General features: G+C 39.9%; 1 protein-coding gene across 1 annotated transcript; it reads right to left on the bottom strand.

The window, feature by feature from the left end:
- Positions 1 to 1,273: 1,273 nt before the first annotated feature.
- Positions 1,274 to 17,959, bottom strand: SLC38A2 (solute carrier family 38 member 2). Its single transcript, XM_054814010.1, has 16 exons — positions 17,673 to 17,959; positions 16,800 to 17,029; positions 16,396 to 16,477; positions 16,148 to 16,263; positions 12,943 to 13,016; positions 12,752 to 12,844; positions 12,475 to 12,556; positions 9,333 to 9,415; positions 8,282 to 8,340; positions 8,002 to 8,154; positions 7,146 to 7,225; positions 6,943 to 7,043; positions 6,432 to 6,556; positions 5,573 to 5,717; positions 5,369 to 5,466; positions 1,274 to 4,624 (listed from the first exon to the last, which is right to left on the bottom strand). The coding sequence occupies exons 2-16, from the start codon at positions 16,916 to 16,918 to the stop codon at positions 4,526 to 4,528; spliced, it is 1,509 nt and encodes a 502-aa protein (XP_054669985.1). The 5' UTR covers positions 16,919 to 17,029; positions 17,673 to 17,959; the 3' UTR covers positions 1,274 to 4,525.
- Between the last annotated feature and the right edge of the window lie 282 nt (positions 17,960 to 18,241).

Consider the following 18,241-nt stretch of genomic DNA (forward strand, 5'->3'; position numbering starts at 1 on the left):
CATTGCACCATCTCATTCATCACACAGTGAGCTAACTGTTGGGAGGAATTGGAAGTGTGTAGAAAAGACTGCTTCCCATATTAAGCTGATGATAGAAATCCCTGATCGCAGAGAGGTGGGCTTAATTGCTGAACTGGTCTAGTGGGGTTCTGGAGAAAGGGCTTCTCTACTGCTATGAAATTCCTGTGTGACGGTAGGCAAGTTATAAGAACAAGCATTTCCAAGAATCACCATTTCCAAGTGGCTAACTTGGTGCTTAGGGTTCTTGTTTCAGGAATGATGATCACTCAAAACCCGTTTGCAGTTATGCTTCAGATGCACGTAGACAAATGCAGAAATAGAAAATTAGCAAGTGCAGGACATTAAATTTCTCCGCACTTCAGGTCCCCAGATGCGCAGACTGATTGACACCTTCTTACAGGCCTGCAACATTGTGAACATGAGTAATCATTTGTGTTTCACAAAGATGACGTTAAAATGAGAACTAGAGCAAAATGAGGTCATTTATCCCTCATCAGGATGGGCTTTGGACTTTGAGTATGTTAGTGAACACATAGAAAACATGATAAAAAATAAAACAAGAAATAGCTAGTCAGTGGGGGTTCTGGTGAAAAATACCATGACTGTGTAATTAAAGCAACCTTAAATGAGGTATTTCCTAATTTCAGGGCACTTAACTATGCCTCTTTAATATTCCTTTCAGATAGTGTTTTGTTGTATATGTAACGCACTCAGTTACACCTCCAGTGTCTCTCACATCCAATTCTTAGTATTTAGGAAAGACAACTATTCCTATGAATCGATAGGGATTTCTGGAGAACAAAGAACCAATATGCCGCACTTGGTTCGTATCCAAGTGCTAAAATACAAGTGAAACAAACGCACAGCTTTATAAAAATTTTTATAGAGGCAGTTAGATTCAGTTGCAGGAAAATGGCACAGGATTTTGGCAAGACTCACTCATTAATTACACTTACACAAGATCCAACACATTGAGTCTCGTCTCCAGCTATGCTCGTACTGCAAAAAATACAGGTTCCTTGCGGAATGTAATCTCTCATTTAATGTCCAGACTTGTTCCGTTTACTCCTGTAGTGTCATAAATTGTGGAGTTAGTAGTGTGCTATTTTTCCTTCCCCCCCCTTCCTGAAAAGTGCTCATAAATAAGTTAAACATGTATGAAATTAAAGACACACTTTTAATACTGTCTTTAAAGAAAATCGGGCAAATGCCTCCTCCCTCCCCCCAAAAACCAACAACCCCACACCATTGCTTAGGATTATCTATTTATTTATTTCAGTTAAAACAAACATACAACGTTTCATTGAAACTGTTGCACTCCCTGCCAACAACTGCAGCTAGAGTGTTGGCCTCTAACAATACAGTGGCTATTTACATATGTACACGGATGTACCACAGAATGCCTGAATTTGGTGGCCTAACAAATACGTTAGATCCTAAAAGCTGTTAAGTTGCTGCATTCAGGGAACTCTAACATCCATGGTAAATTTTAGAGGAGAAGTATATGTGAACCTGAACGATGCTTTTTATGGACCCAAGTGACTCCTGTGTTTATTGCAACATATACATTTGTAATAAATACAATCTTAAGTTTTCTTACACACGTTAGGCGTAACACATTTCTTCCATTTTTTAAGCATTATGTTTTGTTGTGAAAGTATCTTTGATAGTTGTTATACAGATGTACAACATGAACAACTCCTTGAAACGATGTAACAATCAGTAATGAGAGAGGAATATATACATAAATTTTCGATTCCAAACCTACATTATATACATCATACTTACAGTATATACACACATACAGTTTATGTACATAGACTATCATAAATATTGAAAAATAGGTTTAGTTTTAATGGATTAATGTTTTATAAATAACATGTTACATTTATGACTGAAATATCATGGAAGACAGTAATGTCTAACCGAGGTGAGGAGACAGTGGTTTAATACTGAAGCTGTTCTTTCAGGTGGTTTGTAATGTAACTTTAAGCAGACAGGTTTGGAAAAAAATACAAAATTAAATAAATCATATGTTGGAAATCAACCCAGCCAAGTGGAACTCAACTGCTGCAGGTGGAGAGCCAGTCATCAAATAATATAGCACATAATGTAAAAACTGGAAATTGCTACATTCAGAGAACTAAGTGACATGTATGATATGAGGTGTCATCACAAAAATCTGCCTTCTCTCTGGCTGCTCAGAAGGACTGTGTAGTAACTTCTCATCTACACCTCCTTCCTCTTCTGTGTTTACTGAAAGGAGGCTGTTTCTCCCTTTCTTCTTTTTTTAAATGCTGGCACAGGAAGCAGTTCATCCCCTACGTGCTACAAATTGCTCAAAGGTAGACAACATTTTAATCCTCTTCCACCTTTCTATGTGGGCAGAGAGGAAGAAGAAAAGCTGCCAAAGTACTGGGGAGGCACACACTCCGCACTTCTGTGGAGATCAGGTAACATGGGATAGTTAGCCACGGATGTGCAGTACCTGAGGCAGAGGAGTACCTAAGGAGCGTTCGTCAGCGCTGACTCCAGGATCGTTAATTGCCAGTTGAGTACCACCGAACTAATAATGCAAACAACACAAGAGGAATCTAACTTCTCATTACAGTTTTACACTACAGACTTAGTGACCAGTACTTACAGTCATGCGAAGTATCAATACAAAATACCTGCAGTTGTTTTCATAGATTTTTTAAATGGCTGGGCAGAGACTGATGTTACCTGCCAAACAGTGGCGATCGTTTAGATTTGTTCCCGATTAATTCTGCAAGAGCAAAGAAGTCTCAGGCACTGTTTAATCAATGGATTACAGGCCCTCACTTGTTCCCTCTGACACAACGACCGAGTGGAACTTCGTAAATCAGATTTTTAAAGCATCATGTCAGATGAAGACAGCTGACCACGTTGCCATGATTATTTCATTAATACTCTCTATCTAGGCATTTGTACCCAATATTGTCGTGTTTGAGAACCTCTTATAAGCCAAGTACGCTGTTATACAAGTGTTATTTCTCTTCAACCTGGGATAAGAATGAAAGAGTAAACATGCACTAGAAACAAAACAGCTAATCACAACCATACAGCACCTGTTTCATCAGCTAGCTAGCTAGGGCTCATAAGAAACTTACCTATTTCTGAAGCAAACAAGTATGAGATGACTATCCAGTCTATGAGGTTATCTTTAATACTACTATACAGTATAAATTGGAAGAGGAATCCCAGTTGCGTATGCGAAGAGACTTTGTACCAAGCAGGAAATACTGGTGCAGTTATTCTGTGGATTTGACTCAGAAACAGAATAGTCAAGTAATTCAAAATCCAATAATGGATGAGTAATTTGAGAAATACTGTACACTTTTTGAATATTACACAACTAGTAAACTACATTAGGACCTTTGTGTTTTCCTACAGAGTGTTTCGAGATAGATTGGACAGAAAAAAACCCAACAAACATTGCTACAACTGACAATGGACCATATTAATAAAGAGAACTCCAGGAGGGAGTTAATGGCATGATACACCCCAGTGCCATTCAGTTTGTATCTACAACAGAAAAAAACCCCACAAACACAAAAACTCCCAAACCCTGTTTTACCCAACTGCACTATTGAGTACCTCAAGAAGGGAAATGTCAATGCCATCTTTACGATTTCTAGATCAGCTACGTTTTCCTCAAACGTAACCATTCTGAAGGGTGGATTTTTTAAAGCTTCAAAATTTGGGTTTCCACACCATTTTGGGGAACTAAGGTAAGTGTAATTACTTAAGTAAGCTGACAAATGATTTTCAGAATTATTTTCACTCTACTTTGAATTAAGTGAATTTTGTGGGAAGCATTTATAATTAGAGATTTTTTACTTGAATTGTTTCATTTTCTGTTTTGGTCATTAGAAGTATTTTTTAAAATAAAAATTTCTTCTAATTATGCCTCTACAGAAAGGCAAACTAGCTTTAATTTAGGACACTGATTAAGTATTTTTATGAGCTCTATGTTATTCTTTCATTCTTTTTAGAAAAATGTTTCTTAAAGTCAAAATAGTGCTTTTGAGGTCCATAAGAATTTTTTGGTACAAAAAATAATAGTGTTTTTCTCTTTCTCTCTCTCATTGGTTATTTAAACACTTTGCTGTAAATTAAAGTTATTTCTCACATCAAATGGTTCCATTAGGCACATTCAAGTAAAATAACAAAATATCCAAGTAACAATGACGAAAGCCAAACATGGCTTGATAAAAGTCTATGGAGAGTTCTGTCCATTCTCTGGAATGGAATAAAGTTGTCACTTCCTTCAGCCAGACACTCATGTGGTTTGATGTTAATATCCACTTCCATCATGCAGAATAGTTCCTTAGAGACAGAGTTCGGGTATTCTACAATCAGAAGAACCATCAACAAAGAATCTGCATTTTAAAGGAAGCTGAATAGCTCATTTTCATTCTCAGTAGGTATCTGAGTGAACACTGGCATTTGAAGTGGAGTATTAGAGATTAAACCAGGACAGTTAATGGCCATCAGATGCAACATTCTGGGTCCAGTCTAGAATAATCAGTGTCATACACCCAGTCATCACAAGTATACCACTTAGAAAGAAGAGCGCAGCCTGAAAAAAGAAAACATAAAAGAAGTATTTCAGTTTCTGCTACTATATCCATGAAGTCATGCCCATTTATGGCACAAATACCGTTGCTCATGGAGGACAAAGTAAAAGAGACAAGAGATCACAGTAAACAATAAGGAGCTGGGTATCTTTCCCATACTTAGGATCCTTTTTCAAATAAAAAAGTACATTTATTTTCAGTATAGCAGACCTCACCCTCAGCTGAGGGAAATTAATATAGCAGCTGATACCAGTTAGGCTATGCCACTGTGCTGACTTGATTCTGACTCAGTATAGCCAAGATTTGATTCCGAGTCAGTAAGCCTAAGATCAGTAAGAGCACCAAGATCAGTCAGGATGACCCAAATGATCAGTGGAGGTCAGCTTTTAGGGTGTAAATAAGTCCTGTAAGAAAATTTAAAGGAGAATGACAAGATTTTTTTAGTATACCTCTTAAAGGTAATCTAATGAAATCTGGTTCTCATCAGCAACAGTATGACCCAACTATTGTTGAGATTGGGGGCTGAGGGGTGAGGAAGTCACTGAAGTGAACTGAGCCGTGTGATGGCTCTCTCCTCAGTTTTGAGCACCTACACAACTCCCAGATATTATACAGTAACATTAAATGACGATTCACTGACTACCTTCACCAGGACTTCAAAATTCTTCAACAGTGATGCAGGAAACTAAAGTTTTTGTTCTGAATTAGTAAGCAAGTGTAACTATTACATATTTGTCTATACATACCCCAATCTTTTGCACTGACTTCATTGGTTCCTTCTTCACTAATTTGATATAGAAGGCAGAAGGAAGTATAAAGATCAGCATGGCAGCTGCAGATGCACCTGTATTTAAAAAGCATAAATATTTATAAACAGGTAAATATAATTTGATAGGAACTGCATTTTCTGAGATTTGAAAGACTACTTGAACTGACGTGAAAATGCTTACCAATGAAGCCAAAGATGTCTCGGATGGTAGGGACAAAGATAACAAGCAGGTTGGTAAATACCAGAAGAGCAACTGTAATGGCGCAGTGACGCCACCAACTAAAGTCCTTCCCTGCCCACAACAGCTGGGTGATGGAACTGCGGATCTTTTGAAGAGGGGGAAAAAAAAAAAAAGACAGTTTAGTCTCCATTGCGAAAGTCAGTGACTGTCACCTGAATTAGGCCTTCCTTCCGAAAGTATTTTAACACCATTTTCCTGAGATTTTAATAAAAGTTGAAAGACCTGAAAGTTTGGTGGTTTTTTTTTTTTTAAATATTTACTTCCTGCACTTGAGAGGCAGCTCTGTGTTTCCGGTCTGTTTCTCTTCAGGGATTTAGATTTTCAAAGCACAGCCATTAATGGAGAAAACACAAGGGAAAACATCCGTCTTTAACAAAAATAAATCCCAGGGATTTTTGTAACATCTAAGGACGCTGCTCAACAATATACACCTAAATGGCCAGAATTATGTTCACAGTGTACTTACAAAAACACACTGACTTTTGGAAGCTGATAACACAATAGTGCAAGTACTTTTATAGAGGAGCAACCTGTTCCACTTCCCCAATTAAATCATAGCAAGAAAACAATATAACTGAAGATACTTGTATCTACTGCTTTGTAAATGTTGCCTAATTATTTAATTTATTTGAACTAACAGTATAGAGATATTTCATGAAACTTCTTAGAATAAATTTCCTTTTCCAGTTAAGAGAAAAATTCTATAAATGGGAGTTGCCAAATCAGTAAATGACTGCAGCAGGACAGGTGATGGAAATAAAAAAAAATGGTAGCAAGATTAAAAAAATAAATTACTTACTGGGAAAATAACTACAGGTACAGTAAGGGTTACAGCCATAAGTACAGCAAGACGCACAATGAGAAGAAGAATATCAGCACCCAGATAAGCAGAGTAGGTATGAAGCAGTTCTGGTTCGACTCTTCCTATAAAGAAAACAGTATTTTAATTAGATGTAGTTGACATACTTCTCAAAGAAACCCACTTCTGCTCTACATCCTAAGCAAATTTTACAGTTACAGCAACATGCATTGAAAGCCTCAACAGCTCCTGTAAGCCCATCTCCATTTTACACAAGGATAACTTGGAGGCACTGAATCTGTTTTAATCCTGTTTTAATCCTGTGCCTTGGGCCTAATTCTACTACTGATCTCCTTTTGGGTGTGCACTTACAAAAGTATTAAAAAAATCCCCAACAAACAGTGTATATTTAGAACCCATAGTAAATACTTGCTTGCTCTAACTTAAAAATAATACTGTGGTTTTGCAAAACATAATTCATTTAAAAGAAAGCAGAGAAGGCAATATTCACCATAAAACGTCAGGTATCCAAAGAGAGCAGCCAATAAATACATGAGGAACATGGCAAAAAAAGATACGTAGGACACGTTCATCATTCTTTTACGGCTTCGGCTATAAGAAACAGAAAAAGAAACATTGTTAGCAATGGGAACGTACTGGTTTATACGACTTTTGTTTGTTTAGTGAAGTCACAGACAGACACCTAACACATACCTTTTCAGCTCTTCATAGATAGGAAGAATTGCAGGATGGCAGACGAAAGAAAATGTTAAGATTGGTACAGCATAGACAGTCTGAAAAACAAAAGTATCTTTCTTAAATATCTCAACAGACATTAGAAATTCAGTTTTAAAAAAATTAATCAGTAGACTTTTCCGTTTTGACTTAGGCATCAGCTTAGTTTTTGATAAAGACTAGCTATTCTTTCCAACTAAAACTTTGCAAAAGTTAAAACAAGTTCCTGTTTTCTTTAAACCCAGACCCTGAGGTACCAAGTACTCCCAAACCTCACTGAAGTCCATGCTGAGCTGAATGTATTTACAATTCAGAATTACGTTCTGCATCTCATAGGCTTAAGCCATTATAGCCTGATCTTGGTGTTGGCTATCACACATACTTCTTCCCCGTGCGTGGAGATTCACCACTAATTGGGACCATTCATGAGAGTCAAGATTTTGTGACCGGGAACTTTAAGTCTATTTCGAACCCTGGCATACATTTACCATTCACATGCTTTTACTACTTACTTCATCCTCCTCTGCAATCTACTTTTTAACATGCTTTACTAACTTCAGAAAGCTTGAGAAATGCTGTGCTGAAGAATGAGAGATGCGTTTATTGCCATTCATCTCAGGCACCTCAAGCTCCTCTAACTTCTGTGCATTTGGAGTGTGGAAACACCCAGTCTACAGGAGGAAAACAGTGCCTAACTCTACTGGAACAGAAAGGCCCAGCACATCCCAAGTTTACAACTGGCAACTACTTCAAGGAAAAATGACCTAATTTATCTGCTATGTATTTAGTCTCTCTCAGTTTTTTTCAACAGAGAGTCTGATTTTTAGTCAGTTACCTGTGAATTGAAGATGAAATATTTTGGCTTGCACATGTCATCACTTGTTATGTTTCCATCTCCCAAAGATGCCAGTGTCACATTTGCTAAATGTGTCATGTTTATTATGTCACTGTCCATAGGACAAGGGATCTGAAACATCTTCCAAATTACCTAGAAATAAAGCCATGAATTTACTGTCACTTTGACTAATGCAATATGTGAAACTTTTCAGAAACAGTTTAATTTCACTTTGAAATGCAGTTTTACAAGCACTGGAAGTCCACAAAATTATACTTACAACAATCAGAAAGAAGACCATGCAAAGTAAGGAAAAGCCGCTGGTATAGCCCAAATATCCTGTGTTCAAGAAAGATTAAAAAAATCTCAGGTACAATAAATGAAACACCATTCATGTCACAACATGATGACAAAATATATTCTGTCAGTGATCTCTTTAGATTGCCATTTTCTTAGTGTTACATAGAACAAGTTAATTATTCATTGACTTTCCACTAATCTCAACCCAGATCTGAAAGTTCTGAAAGACATATTAGGGTCTGTGCACACAGTGGGTCTGCAATATTAAACTTTATAACTTACAAAAAAACCCACACCAACAACTATGTGAATTGTTTATTATGTACTAAGAATGATTATAGAATTTATTCTAATAGAATGCACTATGAGAAAACTTAGCCTTTTCCCTTCTGTTTTTGTCCCTTCTGTCAATTTGTAGAAAGTAGTAACTTGAGAAAGTAATTCACATTGAGACTCTCAGTTAGTAAAATTCCACTACAGGATTCTGTGAACAAATGTGTTAACTGAATTATTCACATATATCACTGAATTACAGCCATTTCAGATAAAGCATCTGGTATGAATATTCTGCTACTGCTTGGGATATAAAATGAAAACTGCCACTTCTATTTACATTGCAAAGACAATTTAACCGTCCAGGGCTAGCATCCCTAGTCTTCTGAGACTGTTACAGGATAGCTAGTAACACTATTAGCTAATAACAATATTATACTATTTCACTACTGACCAAAATAGGTCAAACTGTGATAAGAACACTAACAAGAAGTTACTGTTGAGCCTTGTTCTAAAGCTACCCTGTTGTCCTTTCGTTTTCTACAAATCCATCCGTAACTTAAGATACCTGTCTTGATGTTTTTTAATTATTGTTTTTTTAAGTAGACTGACAGCAATTACCTGAACACTGATTAGTCCCAAGAGACAAGTTTGGAGACAGCTGTTCACACAGTACTTCAAGAGTCTAACATTGTATCAACCCACTTCCCCACAGTATTTTCAATACATTTCTATTTTGATTGTACTCTACTGCTTACCTAAATTTTTCAGTAAGGACAAGGGAAGAATGAGGATGACAGACACCAGCAGCACTAAATAGTCGCCGTTAAGATACCATTCTCTGTAGAAAAAAGGTAATGTTTGTAAGCAATCAAAGTATTTAAAAATTACGACATTCGCAGTTTAGTCTTCATGCTTATCTTCTCCTACATCATATGGCTTCTTAAAAAAATGTAGTACCTGATGTCACAAGGGATTAGCATTCCACTTACTAGATGGACCTAAAGCCCTACAATACCTTCTTATCTCACCCCAAACCTGCATTGTGCCTTTCCTTTAGTGTCCTTTTCTAAAATTAATATGCATCTGAAAGTCAGAAGACAGGAAAGTAAATGACTGGTCAGAAAAAAAGTCAACTGGGATCAATCACGGAAAAATAGTAATTTGCTTAAATGTTGGTTCCCAACTCTCCAGATGTATTAGAATATTGCGGGGCCCCAGCAGGGTGCTGATCCACTTTTAATGGAAGTAAAATTCTGTTGGGTACCCTGTGAGAGTTAAAGAAAAACAGGTATGGGCTGAAGTTAAGACAGTAGCTCAAGCCCACTGGCTGAGAAAACTCCACCAAGCACTGGGAGTCTCTTGGAGGCACGTTTAGTCCCTTTTAGTAGGGAAACTGCAATAAGAACCTCAGAAATTTTTTTCCTTCTGATCATTTTTGCCACTTATTCCATAAGAAGCAGCAGCTTTTTTTTTGACAAAACATTTTGTTTGAGTGTTAGAAGATTAACATCTTACTTTGAAACACAGAAAAACAAAGTTAGATCTGTGTAAATATAATGCAGTTTCACTGAACTAACAGAAAAAACCTTATCTTGAGTATTTAATCGTGGCAGGGTAACTGCTTTCTTCATCTGTCCTACAGGAACATCCTATATGCTTTAAGCAATTCAAGTAACCCTAAGCATTTATTCCCAAATATTAATACTTTATGTCCTGTTATGGTATCAGCTAACAGTATTTATTTTAAAATGGACTGCTATTTAGGTAAACAAAGAAAAAAATAATGAACCAATTGGAAATTTGTGTGTTCAGACTCAATTGCTGAATTATAAGCCTATATATGCTAGTGGAAATATGGAATAACTTTAAACAGTCTTGCTCTGGATTTATGCAGAAAATACAGAAACAATTTGGTCATCTCTTTCTCCAGTTTTATCTGGGATAACTAAATGTAAAAAACATATTTAAGTTCAGATGTGCAGGACATTAATGCCATGTACCTTTTGTTTCCTTTTTTTAAAATTTAGTAGCCTTATGGTAAATTTAAAAGTAATCACAGCACAGAGATTCCTTGCATTTGATACAGTCATAAGAACTTGCACTGTTATTGTGCACATGAAGGCCATCCCGACTTTCAGACCAAGGACTTTCAGATCAAGGACATAGAAAGTTTTTCTGTGCTGAAGAGTAAAGAATGAGATAGCACAGCTTTAAAATACAGTTGAGTATTTTAAAAATTGCTAAATGAATTTTAATAATAGATAGTATTTGTAATATTGCCTCAGAATTCCAGAATATTTTCTTCTACCGTAAGCATTATTTTGGGACATTTAAACAGGTAAGTGCTTACATTTTAGGCACCAGGCTGCCAGAGTGGAATCCATGCCAATGGTAGCCACCCAGACTGCCCTAAGCAACGCATGGAGAGAGTCAGTTAAGTGGGGTCCACAATTGCCAGAGCACTGAGAAAAGATTTACTTTAAATCAGTGTACAGTTACCTAGTACCAGCCAACAAGAAAACACTGAAGATACAAATCTCAGTTTCTGAATTTTGTCTGCCAGATTTGCAGAGCAGCAGCTGTATCCAAGTGAGATTCACAGCCTTCAGCTTTCCCTCTTGAACTGCATCCGATTTTGAATTCTTCTCTGAAGATGGGACAGTCAAAAATACTTGCCTCCAAGCCCTCTCGTAAGTAGTGGCTACTCCAGGGAGTTTCTTAAGAAGTGGAAAATAAGGACTTGAATTCAGCCAAAGGAGGGAAATTAACCTTCCCAGGAAAAAAACTGTAAACATTACACTATTAAGTAAATAGAGTGGGTACATTCTCTGAGTACATTAAAAAAAAAAAAAAAAAAAAAGAGACAGAGATGGCTAGCACTGTTGTCATGACAATATTTATCATCAAGCTGTACAACACCACCAAATGGCTTGAACCCCTTGGGGAACACAGGCAGAAAAATGCCTACCTTCTGAACTCAGGCTTAGGTGTAAGTTGGAGTCTTGAGCTGCTCAGCCCTCTCAAGACTGGGACACTTCAGGACAAGGCACAGAAGTACAACTCTGAAGAGTGAGATTTATAGCACTTAACTCTATCCATCTGAAGTCAGGCATCTTGTTTTAGATAGCTGTTTTTACACACCCTCTCAATATAGAGTGATATATGGCTCTGGAGATGCCCAAAACAGGTGTCTAAGCCAGGTGCAGAGAGCATCACCTTTCTCCGCTGATTATACAAGACCAGAGTAATGAGGAGCTCAAAATCTAACTTTCAGATGGTATGGTTAGATAACATGAACCCTACCCAAGGCACCCGCTTTTAAAGCCCAGCAGGAAAGCCACTGTGGAGTCAAGGTGTCTCCCAGGCTAAGTGGCAATGTATCCACCATTTTAGTCTTGGGCATATAAACTCTGTTTTAGTTCACTGTTTAGTCTCCATGTCTTTTTGAGAACTGTTCTCATTACACAACTGCACCTTAGTCTTGTACTTAATCACCTCCCACAACATTAACACTAGAAAACCAAAATAATCAGTCCAAACCAGTTGGAATGCAATAAGAAAAAAAAAACAAAAAACAAACCAACAACCATAACCACATTTACCTTTCCTTACTGAGAGAGTATGTACTGACTGGTACATACATTAACACTTACCTGATGTTCTTTAGAGAACAGCTTTCTGTAATATGATGCGATACCTGATTTTTCTACCCTTTTCCCAGGACAGGCTGGATCTAAATGAAGTAGAGCGCTCAGGGGAAGGGCAAACTTACTGTATCTCTGTCTGAGTGAGAAGCTACCCTATGGTATACCGAACGTGGTCTTCATATAAAAATATATACAGTCTCCGTATTTGTTTCTCCTAATAGTTTCTCTGATGAGGAGTTCTAACACCTACCCTGTGGTCTCTTCGATGTTCATAAATGTCTTGATGACCAATGGTAACTCATATTTCACTATGAAGAGGTAGCTTGACATAGCTGTAGGTGAATAACATCATAGATCATTACAAATATAGAATATGCCACAAGATGCAAGAATCACATAACATGTTTCATAACTTCACTTGAACACAAGCAGTTAATGAACACATGTTGTGTGAAAAAGAAGTCTCCAAGAATAAGTAGGGAACAATTACTATTGGCAGTACAGACATGTTAAGATCTCGTCCTCACCTCCAATGTTCTGCATTGTAATTGATCCAGAAGCAGCAAGTTTTCCAGCCATGCCAAATGCCTTCATTCCTAGCTGTTCATACAATAAAGATCCTAAAAGAAAACAAAAACAATCCATTGGAAGGGTGCGTTTCACAAAGATACCATATGAAATAAATACCCTATGTTTGTAAAATAGTAATTTGCCATACCTCCTTCATTGGCAGTCTTCAAAAGGAGATGTACCGAATACAAAGAAAATATTGAGACAACCGTCAGGAGTATCCTGTGGGGGGGGAAACATGCAAATTTTTAATAGCCATAAATGACTTATTGTAACCTTATTAAATAAAGGTGGATCAAACACCAAAGTCAATCATATTAAAATGTTATCTGGGAAAAAACCTGTAGATTCTAAGGCCAGCTAAAAGCATTCTGAAAACCTGATTAATGCCTAGTTTAGAAAAGATTTTATACTAAAATGCATTTCACTGGCATTCAGAGTAATTCTAGAGCAGGATTAAACAACGCTTAATCAGTGTAAGGTGGTATAAGCACCAGCAAGTGTCAGGTCATTAGAATTGGCTACATTTGATGCAAATAACTTAAAGTATCACTGGGAATGGTTTTGTATCATTGTAAGAAACTGTCTTTCTCCTGTCTTGCTATCCTTGTTCAACAGTGTGTCATGAAGCTATTGAACCATGGAGTTGTGACTAACTGTAGCTGAAGTGAAGATTATCTCTTGGTCTTAAACAAATCAGCTTTTCAGCTTAAACCTGTGTTATGTCTTTTTTATGTAAAGATGAAACTGCAAATGCCTTAAAGAATTGACTGAAAATTCAGAAGTATTGAATTGAGAGCTGCGTCTTCAAATGGAAATACGTATTTATTGTCATTAAAAAAAAAAAAATACTTTCTTTTCTCAAGTTATTCTTCATGTGTGCTTACATGGGAATTGCTAGTAGCTTGTTTATCTTCCCCACAGCTTTTACAGGCAATATATAATACATTATTTCCAGAAGCACATTTGCAACATCTAAAATTCAGATCTCTCAACAACAAATCTCTCCCACAACAAATGCACTTCCCGGAGTGGCACACTAGGGGGGACTTCTCAGCTGCTGAAGAACGCAGTGGAAAATTACAGTACATTCAAAAAAACCCTGGCCTTTCTCATAGCAATACAAGCATTCTGCTTTATAGGAAACCTAAGAATCAGCACATCTGCTCAAAAATGGCAAGCTCCATTTAGAATTCGCAGAGTACTCTTTACAATTCCTTCTGTGTAATTTTTAACGCTGGTGAAATCGGTAAACATGGCACAAAGAACTGGAAACAAGAAGATCTGAGAAAAGCTTCACAGATCTGTACAAGGAATCCAGGAAACCTGTGTTACTGTGGCAATTCAACACCAACACATGTACACAAATAAACCTCTGTATTTCTGACAGGTAGAGATTAACCAGGATTTAATTCAGCCATCGACTAGAAACAGCACAGCGAGATGTGCAAAGGTTACATGTCATTAAAACAGCACAGATCCTGGACCTCTCAGTCCTAACCTCAAATAGCTGCCTACAGTGTTGACAAGATCAGTCAGCAAACTCATCTCGAAGCTCACTCAGTTTCTGGCTTCCAGACCGTATCATTCATTTATTTAGTGCTGACACAAGTGACAAGTCACAGCACTGACACAAGTGACTCCACAGAGTCTTCGAAGAATTTACTGCCTTAATCAACTGCATCTGGATCTGATTCTGTATCCTAGTTATTAAAGGATGTCTGCAATGCCCTCAGTGTCATCATAAATTCTCTGCATCATCAGTGACTGCCTTCCTGCCTTGGAACTATACAAACTACACTAAGTTTCGAAAGGTAACAAGCTAGTTTATTTTTGAGTCCGTACTAATGCAAATAGATCTGAATGCAGTATTGGGAAATGAAAGGTAACTAAACAGCCTCAGCAACTAATTGTTAAACTGATGGTTTTGAACATTTTTCTCTTCAGAAAAAAGGACCCCTATTATATGCAAATCTGTTCAAATATCTAACCTTAAATTCTCTTTTTCCTCTCCTCAGAGATGTTCTAATGTTCATTATGCTGATTATCTTATATGTGCTGCAGAACATCTTTAGAGCATGAAACTGATGTGTACAGAGCTGATCTATCTCTTCTGAATTCATGCTGCTAAGTTGTTCGGTTTAGCATCATCTAAGTAAGTGAAGGTCTTAGCAGAAAATTAACACATCATGATATATTTAAAATAAAATCCTTTAGATCAAAACTTTACACATCAGTAATTTCCTCAGGAAACTTGAACACCACCCTGATATACTGTGGAATATCTGGAAGTAAATCTGACCTACAACTTTCTGGAAATCTCGCAACAGAGTAAGGTAAATTTTGAATTAAATGTTACTCTTCACTTGTTCTCAAACATTCAGCACATTTATCTATTTCCAGGATAAAAACACAAAGTTCCTTTAAACATATCCAGGGATTCCCATTTGCACCCAGTCACTGATATTACACGTCGTGTGAGCTGAACTGTCTCCTATATATGAAAAATGTACTTGCCCAAGACATTTAGAAGCACTGTACATAATTGCATCCTCATGTAATTTCCAACTACATTACTATAGTCTTGTCTTACCCTTGAAAGCTTTTGCCAATAGTTATACATGGTTATTCCGCATCCCTCCCTTGCAGGGAGACAGCAATTTTTATGGGTGTAGCTGAAACCAGTTCCCTGAATTGAGTAAAAGCATATCAATAAAAAGGATTTCTTTATTGGTGTAAGTACATCGTACCTCTATAGGCAAAACTATGTCAGTTGAGGAAAAGGACACCACGTCCCCGATCAGCAGGACTGGCTCACAGAATTTTTTAAGAGTAGATATGGCCAGACTTACATGAGACAAATAAAATAATCCTCTGCCGTGTACACTTGTCTTCTAACTCTCTACAGCCTGATCCTGTACTTTTTGTGCAATTATGACTTCCACTAATGGAAAAGTTTCTGTTGTCACTAATTTCAATCAGTGAATTCTAAAGGAAAAAGCTAATACAGACTTCAGTCTGTTAAGTTGCACCCCTTTTCCACTCGGATAATGGAATTTAAGGGAAATCTATCAGTTATTCACAGAGAAACGACAGCTAAGTAAAGAAAAATTCACTGTAAAATGTTTTGCGGGTTGCAGAACTTGCAATGAATCTTGTTTCATTTTTGCAAGTCCTTCTGAATATATCACAATCTCTTAATTTAAAACAAACCATAAATCCTAAAATGCAATTCTGCACCTAGGGCAATGACTGGGTATTTTGTAAAGGTCATATTCTTACATAAAGCATTTTTTCCATTATTAATTACAAAGCAGAAAGATTTTTTTTTTGATGAGCCAAAAGATACTTACACAAAAAGAGCAATTCCAGTGTTAGCCATGGCATAAGAAAGACCAAGGATGCCACTACCCACAATAGCATTGCTCAGATTAAATACTGACATTCCAAAGGAAGTAGTACCCGGATGCTGAGGAAAGGGAGATAGGCAGTAATTAATAGAAAGTTATTACTTATTTCAGAATTAAAACAAACATAAATTCGGCAGGAAAGCAATTTTTTTTTTTGTTCGTGTTTTGAAACGTCATTGCTATGTACTTACATACTGAGTTTCATATTTCTTCTTTCCAAGATTGGAGTCGAGCAAGAAATTTTGATTTTCTGGATCAATATCCGCATAGTGGCTGTAAAAAACATGGCATCATTAGTGACTATCACGGGCGACTTGGATATTCACTTCCCGCTTAGCATCTCCAATCCGTTTCAATGGGAAATGGGAAAACCAAGGGAATGACCCAAAAAGAAGAACCTCCCCACCTGACGCTCTGCCCACTACAGACAGCACTGCGCGTGTTTACGTCCGCAGCCGTTTCCGTGTTTCTCTAACGCGTGTCAACACGCGACACCTCCAGACCCGAGGCGGCGTTTCAAATTAAGGCTGACACGGGGCTACGGCCGCCCGGGTCCGGGTGCCGCCCGCCTCCCGGGGCGGCGGAGTGCCCTCACCTCTTCATGGCAGCCGGCTTGGTGGGGTAGGGGTAGCTGAAGTCGTTGCTGTTGGAGCTGTAGCTGCTGCTGTCCTCGTCGGGGGAGATGTTGAACTTGCCCATCTCGGCGCTGCTCATGGCGGCGGTGACGCCGGCGGAATGCGGGGTGGTGGTGGGGGGTGGTGGTGGTGGTGGGGTGTCGGGGCTCGGCGGCCGCTCTTTTGTCCTTGGCGGCGGAGCTCGCCGCGCCTGCGGAGGTGGGAGGCGACGTCAGTGCCGCAGCGGGCGCCGCGGCCCGTCACGTGGCCAGCGCGCGCCCGCGGCTCGGCGGCCCCCGCCCGCCGCCGAGTGGAAAAGTACCAGGCGCGCGGCGCGGGGGGCGCGCGGGCAGACAAAGGTGAGCCCCGCCGCCGGGGACCGGGTACCTGCGGCGGCGCCGGGGACCGGGCCGAGGGAGCGGCACCGCCGCGCCGCACTCACCTGCCCCCCCCCCCCCCCAACCCGATAGCGGAGCGCAGACTGATGCAACACCGATGGGCGATTGTCACATTGGCTGCCGGGACGTCCCCGTCCCGCGGCCGCCTCTGTGTTTACCTTTCTCCCTCCCTCCCCCGCCGGTGACACCGGGCATCCCGGCGTTTTCAATGGAAAAAATGCAAATCGGTCACGGGACTGCACCGCGCCGCAGTCGCTTGGGGATTTTCCATCTTTCTGGGATGCAGCGGCGCCGCGTCCCTCCGCGCACCCGCCGCCGCCACCACCGCGCGTCCGGGCAGAGCCCGGCAGGGTCTCGGGCGGCCAGCCGGGGGGCTGCCGCTGGACGACGGCGCGAAGGACGAGCCGCGCCGCGTCCCAAAACTCGCCCCCGTTCCTCCTGGCGGCCGCGCCGTACCTTCTCCGCAAGAACTTGAAAGCCGGCTTTTCTCCCGAAGCCTCGGAATAAGGAGATGCTCTTCTCTCTGCTGCTGCTTCTCGCAAGGGAGAAAACGCTCAACTATAAAACGTCAGCGAAAACAAAACCCTAAATAAATAAAGGTAGAAAAAAAAATCACTTGAAAAAGCCAGCGGTATAAAAGGGAAAGAAAATATCGTGTCCGCGGTGCCGTGGCGGAGGCGTCGCTCCCGGTCTGACGGGCCCCCTCGGGCCGCCGCCGCTCTTCAGGCAGGAATGCGGGCGCGTCATCGCGGAGGGGCGCGGCGATAGCTGCGAGTGCACCGCCCCCCGCCCTGCCCGAGTGACCCCCTGCCGCCGCCCGGGGGTGCGGGGGGGGGCACCGGCGCGTTGGGTGGAAGCCGGTCATCGGCGTGTGCCCAGCGGGGGTGCGGGGGGGGGGGGGTCGGGAGCGGGGCCACCAGCACATGACAGCGGTGGTTACGCCGAGCAGCTCCCCCGTGTTTTCGCTGGGGGCAATTGCGTTTCACAGCGCAGACGGGACGCTGCGGTGCTTGTCGAGAGGTGCT

The sequence above is a fragment of the Grus americana genome, chromosome 1 (assembly GCF_028858705.1).
Source record: "Grus americana isolate bGruAme1 chromosome 1, bGruAme1.mat, whole genome shotgun sequence".
Lineage (NCBI taxonomy): Eukaryota > Metazoa > Chordata > Aves > Gruiformes > Gruidae > Grus > Grus americana.

Excerpts from the sequence above, each read along its gene's own strand:
- SLC38A2 (XM_054814010.1), bottom strand. The coding sequence starts at position 16,918 with ATGAGCAGCGCCGAGATGGGCAAGTTCAACATCTCCCCCGACGAGGAC. Across the intron at positions 16,264-16,395 it reads AGAAATATGAAACTCAGTAT|CATCCGGGTACTACTTCCTT; the intron begins GTAAGTACATAG and ends CCCTTTCCTCAG. Across the intron at positions 8,341-9,332 it reads GTCCTTACTGAAAAATTTAG|GATATTTGGGCTATACCAGC; the intron begins GTAAGCAGTAGA and ends TCTTGAACACAG.